This window comes from Acartia tonsa, chromosome 14 (genome assembly GCF_053477335.1).
Source record: "Acartia tonsa isolate MP-2025a chromosome 14, ASM5347733v1, whole genome shotgun sequence".
NCBI classification, from domain to species: domain Eukaryota; kingdom Metazoa; phylum Arthropoda; class Copepoda; order Calanoida; family Acartiidae; genus Acartia; species Acartia tonsa.
Window position 1 is genome coordinate 32898030 of NC_137273.1, and position 23358 is coordinate 32921387.

At 30.6% G+C, this 23358-nt stretch overlaps 1 protein-coding gene and 1 long non-coding RNA gene across 2 annotated transcripts; one reads left to right on the forward strand and one right to left on the reverse strand.

Moving 5' to 3' along the window:
• Nucleotides 1–16869: 16869 nt before the first annotated feature.
• Nucleotides 16870–17413, reverse strand: LOC145306288 (uncharacterized). Its single transcript, XR_013874949.1, has 3 exons — nucleotides 17307–17413; nucleotides 17180–17238; nucleotides 16870–16917 (listed from the first exon to the last, which is right to left on the reverse strand). It is a non-coding gene; the product is annotated as an uncharacterized LOC145306288 (long non-coding RNA).
• Nucleotides 17414–21892: 4479 nt separating this feature from the next.
• Nucleotides 21893–23352, forward strand: LOC145305423 (uncharacterized). The gene is made up of 2 exons (XM_080147040.1): nucleotides 21893–21998; nucleotides 22385–23352. The coding sequence occupies exon 2, from the start codon at nucleotides 22636–22638 to the stop codon at nucleotides 23350–23352; it is 717 nt and encodes a 238-aa protein (XP_080003166.1). The 5' UTR covers nucleotides 21893–21998; nucleotides 22385–22635.
• Nucleotides 23353–23358: the final 6 nt, after the last annotated feature.

Genomic DNA, 23358 nt, shown 5'->3' on the forward strand with positions numbered 1-23358 from the left:
GGTACAAGAAAAGTTAGCAATAGAAGCTTTATTTATTAGTTCTAGTGGCTGCATCCCTAGCATCTAGTGGCTCTGTTTTCAAAGAGGTAGGGAAGTACAGAAAATAAAATAAAACCATCCCAAGACTTAAATGTGAAAGTAAAATTGCCTAAAACCATCCTTTGAACTTTCTGAAGCTTCCTAAAATAGAAACCTTTTAAGTCAACCTTGAATTCTTAAGCTAAAAACAAAAAACCTTAATACTTTATATACATTTTTTGCTTTTATGTTCTGTTCATTGTGTTTTATTTATAAAAATCAGTAGTACTGATTATCTTCATATTTTTCTGTATCTTTTAAAAATTATTGTGTTATTTTCAGTTTGAGGTAATTGATCAAATATGTCACATGTTCTTGATTTGAGAGAGAAGTTGGCTTTTTGTTTAAAGTTGCTGCAATTTAAGGGGTGGGTGTGTAGGGAGCTCTGTGTCAAGGTCACTACTTAAAAAATTAAGAATCAAGTATCATTTTAAAAAAGTAACATGATTTCTCTGACTGTACTATTTTGTGGGTGCTATCCTCCCCAGAGAAATCGAACAAAGATTTGGAACCCCCTAAAACAATTTTAATTTTTTTTTTAATTTAATGTTGGGTTGGGGCGTAGCCACTAGTAGTTTATTATAGCAAGAAATGTAAAAAGTCTAGACCCAACAAATTTTATAAATACAGCATGACCCTCGAAAAAGTATTTTTAAGCATCTGCAGCCTATATTTCTCAATAAAATATTAAAAGATTCATATGTACTTGTTCTCTATAATTTTCTACATCAAAGGATATCAAAATATTTTTTTTACATCAATTAACAGCCGAGATTTTTAAAGCCAAAGTTTGGAAAAAGTGCTTGAGAAACTGGATATTGCTAAATATTTCTTAGTTTTTTATTAGTATATTACTTTTTATCAACCAGTTAAAAAACAAATAAGAAAGAAGAGCAAGTTTACAATTAGTATATTTTTTATTGCATTTAAAAACGTTACTTTTACATATAAAAAACTACTTTTCAAATTTTACTGAATACATTTTTCTTATAACCATTTTCCCTTAAATCTTATAATATCTCCCACTTATTAATATGACCTTAAATAAACCCCTCCCCAATTTATGCTCATTACCAGAAGGATTAGCGCAACCTTTACCTATAAATTCACGCCCACTTATCAAATTAATCTAAGACACATAAAAATCATTTAAATTATTAAATGTTTAATAAAAGTTTGTAGCTGTAACTTTTTGGTTTTTTAACTTATTTTGATAAAATAAAAAGTGTTTGATTTCTGTTTATGTAAACTTTCAATTTGCTACTATTTTTTATAGGTTTTCTTTCTGTAAGGGTGTTTTTGCAATTTACACTAATCTAAAAATGCCTTTTAGAGCAAGTGAAAAAAGTGCTTTCAGCATGAAATAAATTTCTTAGAAACATCTTTATATAAGTTTTATAAAAAGTATTGAAATTATGAGGAAAACACGTCATTTCACTTAAAAAAAATATTTTTCTTGAAAAGTTACTTTTTCCTCAGCCACTTTTTCAAAACTTTGGCTCAAAAAATCTCAGCTGTTAATTGATGTAAAAAAAATTTTGTTATATCTACTTATGTGGAAATCTACAGAGAACAAGAACATATACATTTTTTGATAATTCAATGAGAAATATGGGCTGCAGATGCTTAAAAATACTTTTTCGAGGGTCATGCTGTACTTTTAAAAGTTTATTACACTCCATATACCAGTTGCTATATACTGGAATAGGTGTCTGTTGTGATGCTTTGGACATAATCATCTAAAAAGAAGGATGTTATACTTTTACATACCTTATTGTAAGTAAATGATTAAACAAAAAATAATATTGAAAAGTACCTGAAAAGATTTTAAAATTCAACATTTATTTTTAAAAGTTTATAGTTGGAAAGTGCATTAAAAGTTTCTTCAAGTAAGAGATTTTACAGAAAAATGATTTTGTATTTTTTATCTGTAAGTGTGCAAAATATATTTTATAAAGTAAACAATTTACTTTCTTGTAAAGAAGAATAACTATGAAAGTCTCTCTTCATTTTATATATCGGAAAATAAACGTTATGAAATGCAAAAATCATTCTTAAAATTGGAGATAACTGACTTAGAAAAACACAAAATCAGGTAAAAATAAACATCAAACTAGAACTAATGAAAATTTACAAATAATTATTTATCTTTGAGAATCTGGCTTCATTTTAAACTTTAAGGATCAGACCTTCCAGACTAACAATGAACTACACAAGCAAATTTAAAATTCTAGTTGTAATACCCAATTTTTAAGTATTGAACCCAGACAAAACATTTATCTCTCACACAAACATACAAAGCTTGAAAAATTATTTTCACATTTGCCAAACGTTTAGCTTTAGGTAGAGAAAGGTTTCCATTAATATTTAGGAATAAAGTTTTAATATCAAATAGTAATTTGTCGCATAGTATTATAGACAGGTTTTCGCGGATATCAAAACGAAAAACTATAAAATTAAAACCAGTTTTGCTAGCCTAGAGGGGTAAAAGGCAAAATTGGTATCAATCTTATGATTTCATTTTAATATTCTTGGAAAATTGTCTATAATACGATGCTAAACATGATTTTTCATTACGGCTTAGATCCGGTTCTAATCCAGCGGATATTGATCGGTCTCGAAGCCATACTGGAAAGTGTGTTAGCCATAACTAAATTCATAATAAAAGTGTAATAATTTTTTCATCAATTTGGACAGAATGAAAGTTGCAAATTATTATGCAAGACTGGTGGCTACGACTGTTACCTTTTCTTGGGTTTGAAAATAATGAAAAAACTGCTGCAACTACATATAATAAAGACTGAGTTGATGTATTGGTTTTAAGTGACGGCTGTTTATATTTTTCAGCTTCTTCAAGCTGCAAAGTTTGCAAATTGATGCTTAGAATTGTCTTTAAATATTGAATAAAATTGAAATAATACAGGGCGTTTAAAAAAAAACTGCGTTTTCCGGTTTTGGGAAACAACCAGTAGGAGTATGAAAAAAATGATTATAGGTCCATATTCTATGTATAAATGTACACCAGATTTGCTTAAGGTTTTTTTTAATATCTCTAAAAATACGGCTTTTCTGATAGGTACATGTAGGAGAAAAATGCTTGATGTTAAATTTGATATATCAATTTGATTGAAATAACTGGTAAATTTTTAAGAAAAAAGTTTTAAAATCCCATTAATAATATAGTAAATGGTTAAATGAAAGTGCATGTTTAATCTTTTGTCATTATTTCCCTTTTTTTTCTCTGAAAAACGCTTTTTAGATCCTTACAAATTGCAATATTTCTCGTTTCTCTTGGTTGAACAAACTTTAGGTGACTAACTCTTTATAGTATTTTAGATTATAACATAAAAATTAAAATACTTTTTATCCCAAGAAGTTATCTTTAAAAACAAAAAAGTTACAGCAGTTTGTTTTATTATTAATAGCTCAAATGTTGATGTATGCACTTGAGATTTATGGTTTGACCGTAAATATAAAACATTTGATCCGTATTTGAAGGGGGGAGGGGTGGATTATAAATGTCCGTTAAGTAGTTCCAGTTCAATTAGATGCCAAAAGTGGGCGGAGGTTTTAAAGTTTGACCGGAATTGTCTATGATAAAAAAATGCGTTTTATGTTTCAGTAAACCTGTAAATAAGTTGAATAAAAATTGAAATGAAAATAAAATATGTTTGTTTATCATTTTAGACAAATAGGAATAGTATCTTTTTATAAAACAAAATAAAAAGCCTTAAAAACTGACCGAAAAAATTATCATTCATGCTTTTTAGAATTAATCAACTCTAAAATGCGCCGTTGTTTTTAGAGTAATCAATAAACACCTTTTATAAAATTAATCCATATTTTTATAGAGAATAAGAATATATAATTATTTTTTTCATACTCCTACTGGTTGTTTCCCAAAACCGGAAAACGCAGTTTTTTTTAAACGCCCTGTATATAAATCGGTGAAGATCTTTTATTTTCTGAAAAATATTCATTTCTTAATTTCTTTTTCTATCTTAGTGTGATAGATTCATGGAAGGATAGGACAATGGCCTATAAATTGATGTACATCCCTATGATAATTCAAAAAATTACCCCTTCTGTAGATTACAATTAGTGGTTGAAACGTTTACACACACAACTTGATGACCCAACCAACTAAATTTCAATTAAAGTACCCATAGTTGTAAGGCTAACCTTTAAGATTACTTTATTATAAAACTTTTGGGACTAGATTAATAATATTCCAATGTCCCCTCCCTCCCGGGTATAGACTGATGAAAAAATATTTTAGCTGATTTGATAAGAAGATTAAATTTGAATATTCTTGTAAAATCTGATTGGAGAGTTCCTTTTTTCATCTAATATCAAAGAAATCATCAAAGAAAATATCTTTTGTGGACATAGACTAATAATAATTGATTATTTTACATGAAAAAAAAACATCACTTTCTCAAAGTGCTTGGTTGAGCACAGAAATCCACTTACTCCCTCATATTTAAAAAAATTACAATATGAAGGAGAAGGCTTTTTTTACTTTTGGTCAGGTTAGGTTATATTGGGGCTGAGTATAGGGAATACAAATCAGCCCTTCTCCTGATTAAAATTTTTTATTCAAAGATGAATGAGAGAGGAATTTAGTGCTTTGAAGCGTTTTGATGGAAAGTGCCAAAATAGCAGTATCATTTTCAGTTTTATTACATGTGAATGTTCAATCTTTAAAGTTTTATTTTATTGCAACTGTCAGTATTATTTAAAATCAATATTATTTTTTTCTCAATATTTTACTCACATTTTCAAAAGAATATCTAATTCGAATTTAATGACTTGTTTATTTTATACTTTATTTTTGTTTTGTTTTATAACGATAAAAAGAGTTGTTAAAACAACCAATAGATTGAACAAGAATGACAACACACATAAGTAGCAAAGCAAATGATATTACTAACGAAACATATAAAAAATAGTAGATGCTTATAAATTGTGAAAATCAGACCAAAAACACAAAAAAGATATAAAATAAATTGGAGCCGAGAAGCTTTTTAGACGAACAGGCAATCGGACATTTCGATTTAAATAGTAGCTTCGATTCTAATTATTCTTGGTGATATGTTGCCCTTCTTTACGTCCCTAACTTTGACAATAACGTCTGTAAAAGGTTGTGTATAAATAGGAATTTTTGTGTAAAAAATAAATGCACTTTTTTCGAAAAAAAGGGTTTTTCCTTATATTTCATGCACTATATATCTTTATATAAAAATAACAGGATGTCTACTGTATACATGTTTGTACCAAAGGATCTCGCTGACCGCTAAAACGTCATCATTCTCCTTACAGTGTAGCTTTATTGCCACAACTGCCTCTAGAGGTCTAGGTATACATGAAGATAATCTTTTTTTCTTTTGATATCCCATCTAATACAAATATTTAGTCTATGGTTTGAACTGAATTTCCAAAATTTTCTTCCAATTCCGCGGAAGAAAGAAGTTTATAATGGAATTAAGCGCTCCCCAAGGTGAACTGAAATTAGTTTCCGAATGTGAACACATTTTCCTAGGTGTTTCCCAATCCTATCTCAATATTTGCTACTAGCTAAAAAACCTTCAAACTTCCAAAAAAAAATCAAAATTTGAAAAATTAAAACTTTGAATGTATAATGTATAAATCGATAATACATTCAAATTTTGATTTTTTTTTTGAAGTTTGAAGGTTTTTTAGCTAGTAGCAAATATTGAGATAGGATTGGGAAACACCTCGGAAAATGTTTTCACATTCGGAAACTAATTTCAGTTCATCCTCCCCAAGACTCAATATTTAGTGTTTATGCAAATCAACCATTTAAATATTGGATTTTAAGAATATTGAGACTTTTAAAACAGAAAAAGAAAATACAAACCTACAATTATTCTTAATCTTTTAAATTCAAAAGGTTGTATTGGAGGTGAAACATCTTACTATGATTGTTCTTTTTTATCTTAAATGTTAAAATTGTTAACATTAGAGTAAAACAATAGAGGGGAAGGGATCGAATAGCTTAATGTCCTCACTCCGTAGACCCTTTGCTGACTTTTAATTGGGTCTCTGAATTCCAGAGAAAAAATAGCAACGTAATTATTAACACAACCAAGTCGCTACAAAAAATCAGAAAGCAGTTTGCTAGCAGACGAAAAATGTCCCCAAGACATGGGCCAGGTAGTTGTCTGGGTTATACATCTATGCCTATTACATTATTTTGTAACACTTGAGTTTGTGCTAAATTTTAGAATTAGCTTATTTTGTGGGAACATTTTCTATTATTCTGATTCGATAGCCTGATATCTAGTTGCCGAATGTGTACGCAGTTTCCTGAGTGTTTCCTCATCCTAGCTCAATATTTACTACTAGCTAAAAAAGCTTCAAACTTCAAAAAAAAAAAATCAAAATTTAAAAAATTCAAATTTATAATGTATATTGTATAAATCGTTTACACATTCAAATTTTGATTTTTTTAAGGGAAGTTTGAAGATTTGTAGCTAGTAGTAAATATTGAGCGAGGATGAGGAAACACCCAGGAAACTGCGTACACATTCGGCAACTAGATATCAGGCTATCTCTGATTCACAAAATTGGTGATCACTACCGAGAACAGATATTAAACCTTTTAAAGAAGACTTTTTTGGCAGGGAGGGAGGGGACTTTGGGCTGTTTAATACACTAGTCCCCAAAGTTTTATGATAACATTTCCATATTTGATAACTTAATTTAACTTTCATTGAATTTTGATTGGTCCAAAAGTGTCCAAACATTTCAACATTCAATTGTAATCTAAAGAAGGGATATTTTTGTGTATCATCATTAGGGTATTACATCAACTTATTGTCACTTGTCTCATTCCTATAGATCCCTGCCAATTAAGATATATCACAACAGATCTATAGTATAGATGTATATACAGACAACTACCTCCCTTCCTTTTTCAATGACCTCTTTCGTCTGCTTCTAAATTATTTTCTGCTAATTGGCTGTGTTAATATAAGCGACACAATTGGTTGATTTTCAATGACCCAATTAAAAGGTTGCACAAGGTTGATGCGATGGGGAGATACAGTTATTTAATCCTTTCTCCCTCTAGTGTTTTAATCTAATTATATGACAATAAAAAATCACATAGCTTAATAATTATATAGCTTATTAATTAAATAAAAGATAATAAAAAGGAAAATAAAGATACTGGTTCTAAGTCGGTTTTAAGCTTTTTTTAGGGGGGGGGGGACCTAACCACAAATAAAGCCTCTAGAGGTTAGAGGCGAAATCCACCAGTATAATTGACTTAAACTTAACTATTTGAAAATATGAAAAGATATTTATGTTCTTATGTTCAACTATTTTTTTAAAAAGTATTGGTCATCTAAAAATCCTATTTTCTATTGAATAAAAAGCCATCATAACTTCAGGAAAAGATTTGAATTCTAATCATATATTATTTACTTGTGACTTCGCCGTTAGCATCAAGTTAATATTCTCTAAAATGTATTAGTACAGATGTATAATCCAGATAACTACCTGGTTCCAGTGTTGGGGACCTTTTTAATTTGCTTGCGAATTGCTTTCTACTCTTTTGTAGTAACTTGTCTGTGTTAATACTTCAGACGCTATAGGCTAATATTCAAAGACCCTATTGAAAAGTTGGCACAGGGTCCACGGGTTGGGGACTTACGGTTATTTAACCCCTGCCCCCTCTATTGTTTTACTTTATTTTACTTTAATTTGGATAAGTTACCAACTCCCTCCAAAGATGCCTCTAAGTGCTCAGCTAGGATTTTTAAGACTATTTTTCTGCTCCTCCCTTTACCTTTGAGAACATATTTTTATTGTATAACCGTAAAAATTAATATTTATTTACTTTTAAATCGCTTCAAAACTAAAACTTTACATAATATTCAGTAAAAATGTTTGAGAAGCAATTGTTAGTGAAATTTTCCATTTGATATTTATAGCCTCTGTTATTTTACCAAAGCTTTTCAGTAAGTAGTCAAATCGCAAAAGAAAAAGTTTTTTGAGAAAATCATAGCTTTTTCCATATTTGTTTTTAATTATTCTCAGGGGTAGGGTGCTCTTAAAAATCATTGTTTCGTGACAGAGGATGGGGGGATGCTATCCTGATTACTATAGTGGTATCAAGACAAAAGTGCTATTTGAGGGATAAATTACAATGGTACCCAAAGTTTTATAACCATTGTATCTAATCTGTGGGCTCTAAAACTTTGGATACTATTATTGGATTAGCATTGATTTGTTTCAGACAAGCAGTGTCCAAACTTTTTAACCAATAATTTTAATTTACAGAATGTGCCCTAATTTATCATCCATTGTTCTATGTAACCGAAATGTTCCTAAAAGTCCTACTTTGAGGTTGAGGTGAATAACATGAATTAGGTTTGGATGACACCTGTGGCAGCCAAAATAGATTTTTTATAAGAATTTATTATCTATTATATGACTTATCGGTAATATCCTCTTAGAAATTTTTCTCTGGCCGCAGGGCTCGGCTCCCTAGCCTGCCTAGCCGCAGCGCTCGGCCCTCTTGCCTGCCTAGCTGAGGAGAATGCCGACTTATCAGGTGGACAGACAAGAAGACAGACAGACATTTGAAAGTGAAAAATCTAAAAAGTAATCAGTCATCTATCTCTGAGAAAGGCACATGTCTGCATTACAAAAGATAGACAGATAAAACAAACATATGGGGAGAGAGACTGACAGACAGACAGCTAAATTTACAGATGGAGTTACAGACCAACATTAAATAGACAGATGGACAGGAAGACCGGCAGAGTACAGGCGAACAGACAAGGAGCTACTTTGATCAGTCACCGTGACCGCTGTACTTTAACTAAAAATAATTAAAGTTTTTATTACTTGCATCTTGTTTCCATTAGGTACAATATTCAAAATTTTATTTTTTTACTAGAATTATAATCATTACTTACCCTAAAATTACACATGTGCTACTTTATATTATGGCGGTTGTTCTGAAAGTAATTTGGTTTTAAATAATCTACTTATTGTTATAACTCTTTTTGTGTTCACTAATTTTAAAAATATGAAAAATAAACAACTTTAACTATCTAACAAATAATAATTAAACAGTTAGGGAGTTGAATCCATTTTTATATAAGCAGAAATATAATCTATGATTATGGTTTGGACCCTCTAAAACTGTAATCTACCTTTACACTTTCCCCTCTCTTGGTGAAGATATCTTCAACGCCGATACGATTTTTGAAATGTAAGATTCTACTTTTCCTTCTCTTGGTGAAGATATCTTCAACGCCGATACGATTTTTGAAATGTAAGATTCTTCTTTCCCCTCTCTTGGTGAAGATATCTTCAACGCCGATACGATTTTTGAAATTTAAGATTCCACTTTTGCCTCTCTTGGTGAAGATATCTTCAACAAGAGAGACAAAAGTGGAATCTTATATTTCAAAAATCGTATCGGCGTTGAAGATATCTTCACCAAGAGAGGGGAAAGTGGAAGGGTAGATTACAGTTTTAGAGGGTCCAAACCATAATCATAGATTATATTTCTGCTTCTATAAAAATGGATTCAACTCCCTAACTGTTAAAGGAAGAATTTTATTCAAAACCATTCAAAAATGTCTAATTTACTGGATATTGGTTAAGGAGAAAATCTTCTTCGTGTACCAAATTAGTCGGCAAAATGGTTCTGTAACTTTGGGAGAAAGAATGGCTCTGAAGGCTAAGGTAGACAAGTCCAGCTTGGAAGTGCCTTTGGATTGGAAGGACTGATCTAGAGAGTATCGAGAGAGTAGCGTAGTGTCTCTATAACTAAGTTATGTCACCTAATAAGCAACTGACCCTGAACCGACCATAAACTACTAAACTGGTAAGACATTTACAAATAAGTGTACAAGAATAGAAATAGAAGAGTAGAAGAATATTCTGAACCCTTTTTTCGTCAAATCTAAGAGAGAACATTTCTAGCAGACAAAAGTATTGTTTACTTTCGACTCAAGCTGATGTGGATTCTTAAAAAATGATAGACTCGCTATTCGATAGTGAAGAAAAATTAGTTTTGTGAAAAATCATCCAAAAGCACATTAAAAATCTACAAAAATTTTAAACAAAATCATATGTTAATAACCCTCTTAAGATTTTATTTCATTTTTGTAAATTTTTTTATTCGATTTTGGAGGATTTTTCACAAAAATAATTTTGCCTCACCAGCGAGTTGCCAGCCTAACTTTTTTTTTAAGAATCCAACTTTGTTTCAAGCTTTCAAATTGTAAACGAAATTTTTGGGCAATTAATTCTGATTCCGCAAAGCTTTCTACTAAGAAAATATACTGTTAACAGCTGACTTTTATGTATGTATGAAATGGAAAAAAAACATGCCTTCGTAGCAAAATGTGTACACAATTTCAACCAATGAGATCCAATGTAAATTCCGATGCGATTCTCCTATTGGCTCAATCAGACATTCCCTCTCTTTCTTAGTACCTTTATTTGTACAAGTACATAATCCGTATTATTTTGGGATAACCTTTTTTAAGGTGAATTCTATCAAAATTGAAAGTGCATAAGATTTGTTAAAATAGAATTGCAATTCGTATTCAAATCCGCAGAAAGCAAACTTGGTAATATATTTTCTTGTACATATCAATGAATATAGTTACTGTTGTATGGTTATAATTGCTGTACCCACCCCAATTAAAGACCCCATAATGCAACCTCGTTGGTTCTAAGATTTGTCAGATCATATATTAAAAAGCCGAAGTTTTATACCTTTTAAATGTTTGAAAACAACACCTTAAATACGAAATTAATACTTTTTCCCTGCATATTCATTGCATATATTTGTATTTCAAAACTACTGAAAAGTAACCTATACATATTTGATATTTTAGCATTGCCAAAATTTTGCTATCCTTTAGGTCCTTGAAGAAAAAGGGAGGTATTAGTTATGTAAATACTTTTAGACAATTTACTAGGCAACTAGCGGCTACGCCCCCTAGAGGCCTCTAGGGGCACTTGAGGAAGGGAGAGTCGAATTTGATAACCTCAATTTCTTATTTCAGATTTTGAAAGAAAAAGTAAAAAATTATTTTTTGGGGGGTGGTGCCCCCCCACCCATTTTAAATTTTAGTTTAAAAAAATTTCTTTTGGGAGGGTGGTGGTACCCTCTCCCAAAATAGTTAAAAACCTTCCCGGGACCTATGAGAAGCTACCCTGTTACGGAGAGCCCGATTGTTTCAGCGGTTAGCGAGATCATTCGGTACACACAAACAGACAAACAGACATCCTGTTACTTTATTATAAGGATATACATATGTATATGTCAGTAAATTCAAACATAAGCTCAATTATAATGTAGTATACCCTTTTTATTATTTAATGATATATTATCTATTTTTCTATCTTTCTATTTGCAATGGATATTTTCCCTTTCCCCACTAATTCTTATTCTGAATCGTAAGTATTCTAATTCATGCATTTTTTGCAAACCTATAGAGGGAAAGTGTTTACACCAAATAGCAAAATGGTTTTCTTTTAGAAAATAGTACATAATTTATTTTTATAATTTTATTATAAGCTTTTAAAATTACTTATTTACTTATCAGCAGAAAAATAGCATTAAGCTATCACAACACTTAAATATGGAAAATGAAATTGCAAAAAAAAAACATCCAACGACCTATGTACAGCTTCCTTAAAACAGAGAAATCAATCGGAAATCTTAGCGTTAGACAGAAAAATCTTACTACTTAATAAAATATCAGTGTCTCGCCCTTATAGGGCTCATCAGTATGGCTCAATTCATCAGAGTTAATTTTGCACGTGGCGGGGCTTGAACCAAGAACCCTTAGATTACCAATTTATCAGATGTACATTCCTTTTCATAGAATAAAACAAACATTTTTATCCTCATTAAAAATAAGTAAACAAATTGTAGCATTTAATATCAAAGATATACATTCAAAGTGCGCTACATAAAAATCTTTTCAGCTATATGAAAACACCTATAGGAAAAATCCAATCATGCTCGTAATTTGGGAATCAAACAAAACAGCCATTTTGGGGGGGCAAATTTTAGCAGAAAGAATATTAAGTGTACCAAAAATAAAATAGAAATAAATATTTTTAAACATATTTCGGAATAAAGTATTTTTTTAAATCTTTTATTATGAGATATTCTACACACAAATTATCTTCAATCTTGTTTGAACAACAAGCCGCTTAATTATCTTACCTTGTTCCCTACATGACCTTTCTTTTTTCTTCTTTTTTTTTAGAAAAATAAGCTTTTGCATTTAGAGTAGAAGGGAAAAAAGAGAAATCAATAAATGTATAAGATTCAAAAAACAGAAATACTTATGAAAGATCAATATTATTTCTATTATATAAAATAGTAAGGTTCTTTTGTCTGTAGCTTAAGACCTAAATGACTACTGAACCGAGTGTACATATTCTTTATCTTAGGCAAGGTCCTGTGAAAGTTATCGGCTATTTTATTTTCAGATTTAAGTCTTCGGCTTGTTTTAAGCTATTCGAAAACAAAACCCTGTAAACTAGATAAATATCAAAATGTACTCGATAATTAATGAAATCTCAGCTTCTAAAGTTTGATTTAAAATATCTATTTTGTCTCAATATTTAACAGAGCACAAAATATAAAGTTTAACGTTCTCTGGTTCTCTCTCTCTCTTTCTTTCTCTCTCTCTCTCTCTCTCTCTCTCTCTCTCTCTCTCTCTCTCTCTCTCTCTCTCTCTCTCTCTCTCTCTCTCTCTCTCTCTCTCTCTCTCTCTCTCTCTCTCTCTCTCTCTCTCTCTCTCTCTCTCTCTCTCTCTCTTCTCTCTCTCTCTCTCTCTCTCTCTCTCTCTCTCTCTCTCTCTCTCTCTCTCTCTCTCTTACACATTCAGGGTGAAAGGAATATATATTTTTTAAAGTGTTTAGGAATGGAATACCATTGGTGCATTATTTGCCAAATGTACCACTTTTCTGCACTACCTCTCCGATTTTGTTAATACTCTATATTTTGGTCCATTGGGTCATTCAAGGATGCTGGATGGCCAAAAAAAAGTTTCAGAGTCCCTGGATGTCTAGATAATTAGCTATCTATGAAGGTAGGTAACAAAAATGTAAAAAACACCCATTTTTTCACAATTTTAAAAATTAATTTTTTCATCAATCTTACATCCAATCTATACATTTTATACACCAAAATGATCGTTTATTCATGTAAAAAGCGCACATAATGCTATTTTGGCCAAAACTCTAATTTTACAGGGTGTCTAACAAAAAGTGTATTTTGGATATCTAGCGTAATACCCAAAATACCTGTCTGAAAAAAATCATTTTTTTTGGCTTAAATCCTGTGTTTTATCTGTGTGCATATGTGGTATATAACGGTTCGGACCACCCGGGACTATAAGGTTGTCAAATTTCACTTTGGGACACCCTGTAAATGTGATTTTTGCGTCTGTAGAGCTAAAACTTGGTCCAAATTGGCTATTTTTTTCAAATCACTCTAATATGTGTCTTAGTATGTTTGGCTATAGTGTTTTCTGACCAGATCAATATTTTCATATTTTTTGGACACCCTGTATTTTCAAAAAAAGAGAAAAATTTTTTTTGTTTTTTTTTTTAATTTTTTTTCTATTTTTAAGTTACTTAAAACTGTCATATAGATACAGATTTTGACTAATAACAATAATATTTGCCTATTTTACAATTTTTTACACTTTTGGGACACCCTGTGCATGTTTTTGAAAAATGATGGTTTTTGCCCATTTTTGGGGGGAAGGAGTCGTTTTAGGGCCATAGACTATTTCTTCATTTTTGTAGAACTTTTCAAGACACATCATTTGTTATTTATGCAAAAACCGCAAAAACCGAATCGTTTTGCGGTTATTCACCGCCAAAGGCGGAATTTTTTTACGTTTTTGCCATTCCGGAGGTTCTAATGGGCATTTGTGGTAAGAAGACGTTGATTTATCAAGATAACTGTGAAATACTTTTATTTAGGCATTTTAATTTACTAAATTTCTTGTGAAGTAAATTTGTTTGTATATCCAACCGATTTTTGTCAAAAGTAATTTCAAATGCACATGATTTAAGTTTCTTTTATCACTTATGTTATAGCAATTATTTATGTTATATTCACTTCATTTTCTTGTTTTAACAATTGAAATCCATCTTGACGAAAAACGGTTAGCTGCACAAAAAATTTTACTTAATATGAAATTTAGTAAATTAAATTACCTAAATAAAAGTATTTAAGAGGGATCTTGATAAATCAACGTTTTCTTATCACAAATGTCCATTTCAACCTCCGGAACGGCAAAAACGTAAAAAAATTCCGCCTTTGGTGGTGAATAACTGCAAAACGATTCGGTTTTTGCGGTTTTTTGCATAAATAACAAATTATGTGTCTTGAAAAGTTCTACAAAAATGAAGAAAAAATCTATGGCCCTAAAACGACTCCTTCCCCCCAAAAATGGGCAAAAACCATCATTTTTCAAAAACATGCACAGGGTGTCCCAAAAGTGTAAAAAATTGTAAAATAGGCAAATATTATAGTTATTAGTCAAAATCTGTATCTATATGACAGTTTTAAGTAACTTAAAAATAGAAAAAAAATAAAAAAAAAAACAAAAAAAAATTTTCTCTTTTTTTGAAAATACAGGGTGTCCAAAAATATGAAAATATTGATCTGGTCAGAAAACACTATGGCCAAACATACTAAGACACATATTAGAGTGATTTGAAAAAAATAGCCAATTTGGACCAAGTTTTAGCTCTACAGACGCAAAAATCACATTTACAGGGTGTCCCAAAGTTAAATTTGACAACCTTATAGTCCCGGGTGGTCCGAACCGTTATATACCACATATGCACACAGATAAAACACAGGATTTAAGCCAAAAAAAATGATTTTTTTCGGACAGGTATTTTGGGTATTACGCTAGATATCCAAAATACACTTTTTGTTAGACACCCTGTAAAATTAGAGTTTTGGCCAAAATAGCATTATGTGCGCTTTTTACATGAATAAACGATCATTTTGGTGTATAAAATGTATAGATTGGATGTAAGATTGATGAAAAAATTAATTTTTAAAATTGTGAAAAAATGGGTGTTTTTTACATTTTTGTTACCTACCTTCATAGATAGCTAGATATCTAGACATCCAGGGACTCTGAAACTTTTTTTTGGCCATCCAGCATCCTTGAATGACCCAATGGACCAAAATATAGAGTATTAACAAAATCGGACAGGTAGTGCAGAAAAGTGGTACATTTGGCAAATAATGCACCCATTTCTAAATCTAAGTCTATCGAATAAAGTCTAAGCAAAAAGAGATATTTTATAATTTTCATACTAGCCTTAATTTAACCTAAAAATCATATTGTACTTAAATTTTGATGAATAATTAAGTGACTGAGTGGCAGATAAAAAGTTTTTTTAAATTAACCCTTTACAGTCGTGCCCCTTGCCGAACCTTAATCGGTTGGGGGGGGGGGGAGGGCATTCAATGCCCCCCCTCCCTTTTATCTCAGCCACCCCAGTCGGCGGTCGGAGGAAAAATGGCTGCGGATCTTTATGAAATTTTAATACCTTATGTAGACATGTAAGAAAAGCTTAAGTTTAAAATTTGAAGTCAAAAATTGCCGCCGCAGGAGCCTTTTAAAGATTTCTGGAGACCTGGAGGATCATACCTGAAACCTGAAAGTGACTTGAACACCTGTATTTCATATAAGGATGTACTACTAGAGGATATTTTAGTATTTTAGTATGATAAAATGCTTTGTTTTAGTCAAAAAATAGTTTTGCTCTTTACCTGGATGACCCTGCCAGGTTTGCTGGCATCCTGTGCCCACCAGGATGGAGATATTCAAAAAATTCTAACTCTCAGTTATGTGTCATACCCATACTTAAAAAGTCACGCAGTTTGGGCTCTTTATCGTTCAACGCCCCCCCCCCCTGACCATTAAGGGTTAAAAACAATTAATAATTATACAATATTTGAACTACCAAATTAATGAGAAATGAAAAGTTTTGCCATAAAGATAATTATCTTGGCAATAAAATTATAAGGAGAAAGAAAATTGTTAACATCAAATTTGATTTATAAGATTTACATATAAGATGCAGAAATAATAGCAAAATTTGAATAAAAAATTTGGATCATGGAAAGATAACAAAGTAGCAGGTATTGTTATATTTTCACAGTAGCTTTTGATAGGTTAGGTAAATGTTAATGATTACCCTACAAGTTAAGAAAAAGTAGAAAAACTCCTGAGGAAATATTACAAAACCGCCACTTTGTTTTCTCTCCATGATCCAAAAAATGTTTGAGATGTGGTGTAAGACAAATAATTAAGCAGGAGCTTGTGCAAGAACAATGATGTAGGTTAGAGCAATTTCTGCCATAGCTGTCAATGTTGTCTGATCCACCTCAAAAAGCCAAATCCTAAAATTTGATGATTCATATGAAGTATTGTGACAACTTTCTCTGTTTATCTAGCCATATTTCTAAGCCAGTTAACAACATAAATTAGTTTTGTCTTTCTTGGGAAAGGTAGTCTTATTAATTTATTTAATTTTCAATACTTATAAGAATGTGATAGCATTTGATTTTACTGGCAGCCAGAAAACTCCTAGGCTGCTTTAAATTTGCTTTTATTTCTTGTTTAGAGCAATTTGTGTGTCAATCTTTTCCCAATTTTTATCATAATCTAAGATTTTGGTTTTTACATGTTCAATTTAATAACTCTTGAGAGAAAAAAAAATATTTTATCATTACCTGTAAACTTTTCATAACCTCTAACTTTTTGTGCTTGTCTTTGATACCTAAACAATAAAATAGTTTAAATAGAAACATTAAAATTAGGGTTTGTACCCGATTCCTTTAGTTTGTTGTATTGGGGTCTTATAACATTATAACATCTTATCCATCTGAAACTAATTTGTTTATGTATCATTAGTTGATATTACTTTGAATTTAGATGAAAACACATTATTATAAATAATTATTATAGATAAAGAAATGATTTCATAAGTCTAAAATCACAAGATTTCATGTTTTAATATCTGATGACTATAAAAAACTTACTGTAATACTTCTCTTTGTGTATCAACAGTAATAGCTTTGTCTGAGAGCATATCTGCAACCTATTCATAAATTAGAGAGTTAATACTAATTTTCAAATTCTGAAAGATATTCTACATAAATCAGCCACCTCATCCAAATTACTGTATGCCTTTTCACATAGCATTGTTACAACAAGAGTAAGCATGATCAGGCAAAGGGTTATCAAGAGAGAAAACAGCTCCCAGTTATCTTTACCTAAAAAATAATATTATAAATAATAATAATACTTTTATTCTAAGGAATGAATATTGTAAATAAACATTTACATTTATGACAACATGTAAAACTAATTTGTTTATTTTAATGTTTTTATTTAGCCTTTGTTTATCTTTTTGTTTTTTATTATCATTAAATAATGAGATGTAAAACCAATTTTTACAAAAATCGTATTAAAAGTTTGATTTTGAAAATTACATTGAACTTACTTTTTATAGCAACATATACACTCATAATTATTGTCATTAGTACTGAAGAGTAGATAAATGACACAATAGGTTGAAAGGCCTTGTTAAAAATATGGTACTTGTCAATAAGAATATCTGCCACTTCAATACTAATCTTAGGTCCTTCTTCTATAACATTTGTACCTGAATTAAACATTACAATGATATCATTCACATTTTAATCTTTTGATTTCAATATTCTTAACCAAAACTAAAATGTATTCCTAATTTTTAAATAAGAAGATAATCACCCTTGAATCAAAGTTAAATAGATTGTATGAAGCTGATTTTGGATTGAAATAAGATAATAACAAATCACTACTTTTAAACCAAGAAAAAAACAATTTGCTTCTTTATTTTTTAAAAGAGCTAAAAGGATGCTTTTTATCTATTAGAATCTCTCAAATAACTTCTAGAAGAAAAAACTCTTTCATTTTTTTAAAACTTCTAAGCAAGAGGAATTCAGGTATCTTTAAAACTATAATCAATGTAATTGTAATGTTAAGCATTTTCTTTTCAGATTTACAAAATGTAGAATATATATTTATTTTACCTTGTAATATCATATCATTTAGCCAAATATATCCTGTAAAGAATGTGCCATGGTAAACAACATGAAGAAGAATGGTCTGTACTATTACAGAAAAAAGAACAACATAGTCTTTCTGATCAAATAAGTTCATTATAAATTTTGCAGTAAACAACCAGTAAGACATTACAAACACAAAGGCCATGAAAAACAAGTTTGCCAGTTTTTCTTTCCAAGATGGCTAGAAATATTATGACTTAGTAATGATGATAGAATATAAAAAAAATTATAACGTAATGAACTCAATAAATATTTTACCTGGTAGTTAACTTCTACTGAATCTTCTCCAATCAATTTTGCAACTAATGCAATCAAACCCATAAAAACTGGAGCTAAACCTTGAACCATCATGTAGAAAATTACTTTAGTAATTTCTAAGGGTCCAAAAGTTTGAAAATCATAAAAGTCTATCAGTGCTTTGAAGTTAAAAGTTGAAAGAGTAGTCATTACCAAAGCCCAAATAAGAAACTTAATATTTAGATAGTTTTTTTCTACCTTTAGGTCATTGTTGATTTTAGCAGGTATTATACCTTAACAAAATAATTATGGTAAGTTTTGATATCTGTTATATTAAAATATCTTAAATATTAACTTACCAAATTTAATACAAAGCTTTACAAAATTCATTTTAGTTTTACAACAAATGAATTTTTTGAAAGGAAATTATTTGTAAGATAAAAGTGTATGGCCTCTATCTATTGTATATTTCTTGCATACTGATTGTAATTGTACTTTATTCATAAAATTATTGTTTGCATAGCTAATATGCATAGTTTCCTGCTTATAATATTTGCCTACCATTAATATATAGACACTGTAAATTGTGGGTAATATTTCTGGCTGGTTCTAACAGTCTTGCTTAAATGTAAAGGGTGTGCAAAAAAAAATGCAGACCTTTTTAAAATTTAGATTGCGCGGCTTGTGTTAATAGTAGAAAAACGTTATGCATACCATTAGAACCGTTATGAAGTCTATTTTTTGGAAATATCAAAACGATTCCTGTGCTACGTATTGTTTAGGAGCGATGTGGTAAAATGTCCCAACTGCCTTAAAACTTGACTTGCGAGTAAATCATTAAAGTATATAAAAAAATATGTACCTTTTTAAAATTCAAATTGCGCGGCTTGTGTTAATAGTAGAACAACGTTATGCATACCATTAGAACCGCTATGAAGTCTATTTTATGGAAATATAAGAACCATTACTGTGCTACTTATAGTTTAGGATCTACGTAGAAGAATGTCCCAACTGACTTAAAAACTTAACTTGAGAGTAAATCATTAAAGATAAAAAAGAGTGTGTGCAAAAATGCGGACATTTTTAAAATTCAAACTGCTCGGCTTGTGTGAATAGTAGAAAAATGCTAAATATCATTAGAACCGTCATAAGCTCTATTTTTTTGGAAATATACGTAGGATTTGTGTGCTATTTTTAGTTTAGGAGCTGTATTGATAAATGTGAGAAAAGTGGAAAAATTTCATCTTTAATGTTTTACTCGCAAGTCAAGTTTTAAGTCAGTTGGGACATTCTACCACATAACTTATAAATTATACATAGCTCAAGAATCGTTTTCATATTACCAAATAATAGACTTCATAGCGGTTCTAATGGTATGCATAACATTTTTCTACTATTAACACAAGCTGAGCAATTAGAATTTTAAAAATGTACCTATTTTTATTTGCATACCCTTTAATTTAATCTTTAATGATTTACTCGCAAGTCAAGTTTTAAGCCAGTTGGGACATTTTACCACATAGCTCCTAAACTATACGTAGCATAGGAATCGTTTTTATATTTCAAAAAAATTGACTTCATAACGGTTCTAATGGTATGCATAACGTTTTTCTACTATTAACACAAGCCGCGCAATCTAAATTTTAAAAAGGTCCACATTTTTTTTTGCACACCCTTTAGTTATGCAAAGGTGTACTCATGAACAGTATTTTAAGAGTTTTATTACCTAGTAAAATCCTTCAATATTTTGTTTAATTTTATTCCAAGCCTATGTATAAAAAGAAATAAGTGATGTGTTTTTATATATGATTAAAAAATTTGTTTTTAAATATCTACAAACTTATTAATCTTATTTGTTTTTTAAGGGACAGATTATTTATAGTTTTATAAATATATGTGCCTCTTCAGTAAAACTTTGATTCCTAAAATTCAAAGTATGAAAAACAGTTCTTTCTTTGTAAGAATTTATGATGCTAAAAACAAATTAGGTATGTTTCATGAAGAATTCCCCTACTAGCTTTCTAAACTGAACTAATTTTATAACTTGGATGTTTGTACAAGAATAATCTTGTATAATTTTAAAAATGTATAATCCTAAGCAAATATGTCATTGTGTACGTACAGTTTCACACCCTTTGCAATATTTAGGATTTCCAAATTTTTTCTTTTTTTAAAAGCTATCAAAACCATGAACAATATATTGTAACATACAGAAATTTAAATTCAATATTATTTTTTTTTCTTAGCTTTTTAATGTTTGAAAATGTTTTTTTTGTGCCTAAATTTGTATAAGCACTAAAATGAGGCTCTAATAATCAGATTAATTGTTTTTATGGTTTTTTCAAACATATGTGGGCAAATAAGTAAATCATGTACTTATCAGTTTATTCCTGAAACTCCACGGACACGTCGCTAGCCATCAAAATTTAAATATTTTTTTATATTTCTTCTGTCAGTTACAAACTTCTCTATCAAATATTTTATATTTTCCAACGACAGTCACAAAAATTATGAAGAAGAAAAAATTACGTTTTCCATCAAAGTGCCTTGTTGAGCACTACAGTCTCCAACCACAACCCCTCCCCCCACTATATGTCTAAAGTAAAGTTTTGTAAGATTTTTAAAGTCAGGTATGGTTAGGTCTTGTATGGCATTGTGTCATATTTTTAATCTATTTAAAAAAATAGGTAGGGGTTTCCGTGCTCAATGGGTACTTTGTAGGAAAGCATCAATCATTGTTTATTTTTGCCCCTTTTTTGTTTTTGTTTAGTTTCGATCAAAAGTTAAGGTTTTATATAATTAGGGTCAGTCTGTCCATTTTATGTTTGTCTGTTTGTAAAGGACAGCGTCATTTGTCATTTTAGGAATGTCAGAATGCTATCCATTTCAAACTTCCATAGTGACTTCTGTAATTGGTTAGGAGAAAGCGGAACAACTCTACTATCGTCACCTTAAAGTATGTACGTTCGTTTAAAACCTTTTATCAACATAAGGTTCTAGTTTAGATGCCGTTGTCAATTCTACATGGTAGAATTAGGTTTTAAGTATTAATGTTTAATCCTGGGCTGAATGGTGAAGGTTACATATTTAGCTTCGATAACAGCAAGTTGTTAACAAGCCAACAATAAATTGATTAAATAAATAGTAGACGATTTAAATCATTTAATTTTTTCTAGTGTGGCTTCGAAACTAGTTTTCACCTATTGTATTGGAAGTATAATAGTGTGATGCGTTTGTGAACTCGAACCTTTATCCTTTTGTTTTCCTTATCATTAATGTCAGTTTGGAAAGCGCTGAGATTCAAATTGAAAGTTCATAATTGGACGCGGCAATCAAAACAATGCTTGCGCATGGACCATAAACAAAGCGAGCGTGGCCATCTTTAATCTTTCTTTCAAAATGTGTGGATTATCTGCGTGATAAAAAAACCATGTATAGTCAGAATTGTGGTGTTGTCCGTACTGAAAAATACCTTTGAGTGCTTCCCGGCTTTACAGGAACAAAAACTTCGGTAAGAATTCTTTCTTTAAGCATTTTTAATGGAATGGAGTGAATTTTTAAAGACGGCAAATTAATCTTTCATTTTTACTTAAATTAGACCAAGTAATTAATTTATTTTTGTATCAGAATATTTTAATCGTAGTCTATAATGATTTTGTTTATGAATTTCAAACTCGTATTTAATTTTGATTAATTTTAAGCAAAAAGTAACCCTAGCATTATTATATATTTTAAAATATAATTTCGAAGTCACGCAACCTCTCATAATGAATATTTACTTTATTAAAAAAGAATTGTTCCAAATAAGAAAAGATTTATTCTCTTTTACAAGATTTATTTTATCATGTATTTAACATTTTAATATTTGATTATTAATTTTGTTATTTTCTATTTCAGCATGACCGTTTTCATACAATAAATTGTATTAGTAACTATGCTGGTTTTGTCTCTTGTGGGAAGTAGCAGGTTTCGTACGTCTGTACGTAAAGATCTGGTAAACGGCCAGCCAAATGCCGTTGTACCGAAACAATGAAAACGGTAAGAAGTCCAGTCAGCCAGTCAAAGCCAGTGACAGTTACCGTATGTGTTGAATGTGAATAAAATTCTACACGTGACTATAGTTGTAATCAGTGCTAACAAAAGTGAAAATGCCACCTAAAAAGAATAGGTATGCACTATTGTCGGACAGATTGCCTAGGGCAGTTGAAGTGATAACCGAAGAGTTAGACAGAGTGATGCAGGTAGTTTCGGATACCGCAGACATCAATGTTAATCTCACCAAGGAATGCATCCTTGTTCATGATGCGAACTTAAATCTTGAACGTACCATGAACGGTCTTCAACAGCTGGACGTGTTAATCCAGGATGATGATAACCTAAAAGATTTTTATAGTGACATTATCACGGCGCAAAAGAACTATAGCGAGTTAAAACTTACATTAAGTGCCATAGATGAGCTAAGAGCGATAAACAATGAGGTCTTAGTTTTTGGTGATGATCTTGCAGCTCACAAAAACAGTTTGCAACAACGTTGTATGCAAATAGTGAAAGTTATTAAAGGTGATTATATACCTTTACCAACTAAAATTATCAGTGATATGACTAAATTGATGGAGACGCTGGCAAAGGCTAAGCAAGAGCCTGTTACGCCAGTCTCGGGTGCCTCGGTAGATCCTATGCTGCCGTCATTTGGCGCCCAATCGTTTGCTGCCAGTCCGATGTTTTCGTCTCATGGGTACATGCCACGCCTAGACGAAAAACTCCTTCCCAGCTTTGATGGGCAAGAATCTTCTTATGCGCAATTTAAGGAGAATTTCCAGAAGCTTACTACTGGATATGAGCCCAGCTACCTGCAGATGGTGTGAACGAGT

Bases quoted from the DNA above. Each gene is read 5' to 3' on its own strand.
- LOC145305423 (XM_080147040.1), top strand. From the start codon at position 22,636: ATGCCACCTAAAAAGAATAGGTATGCACTATTGTCGGACAGATTGCCT.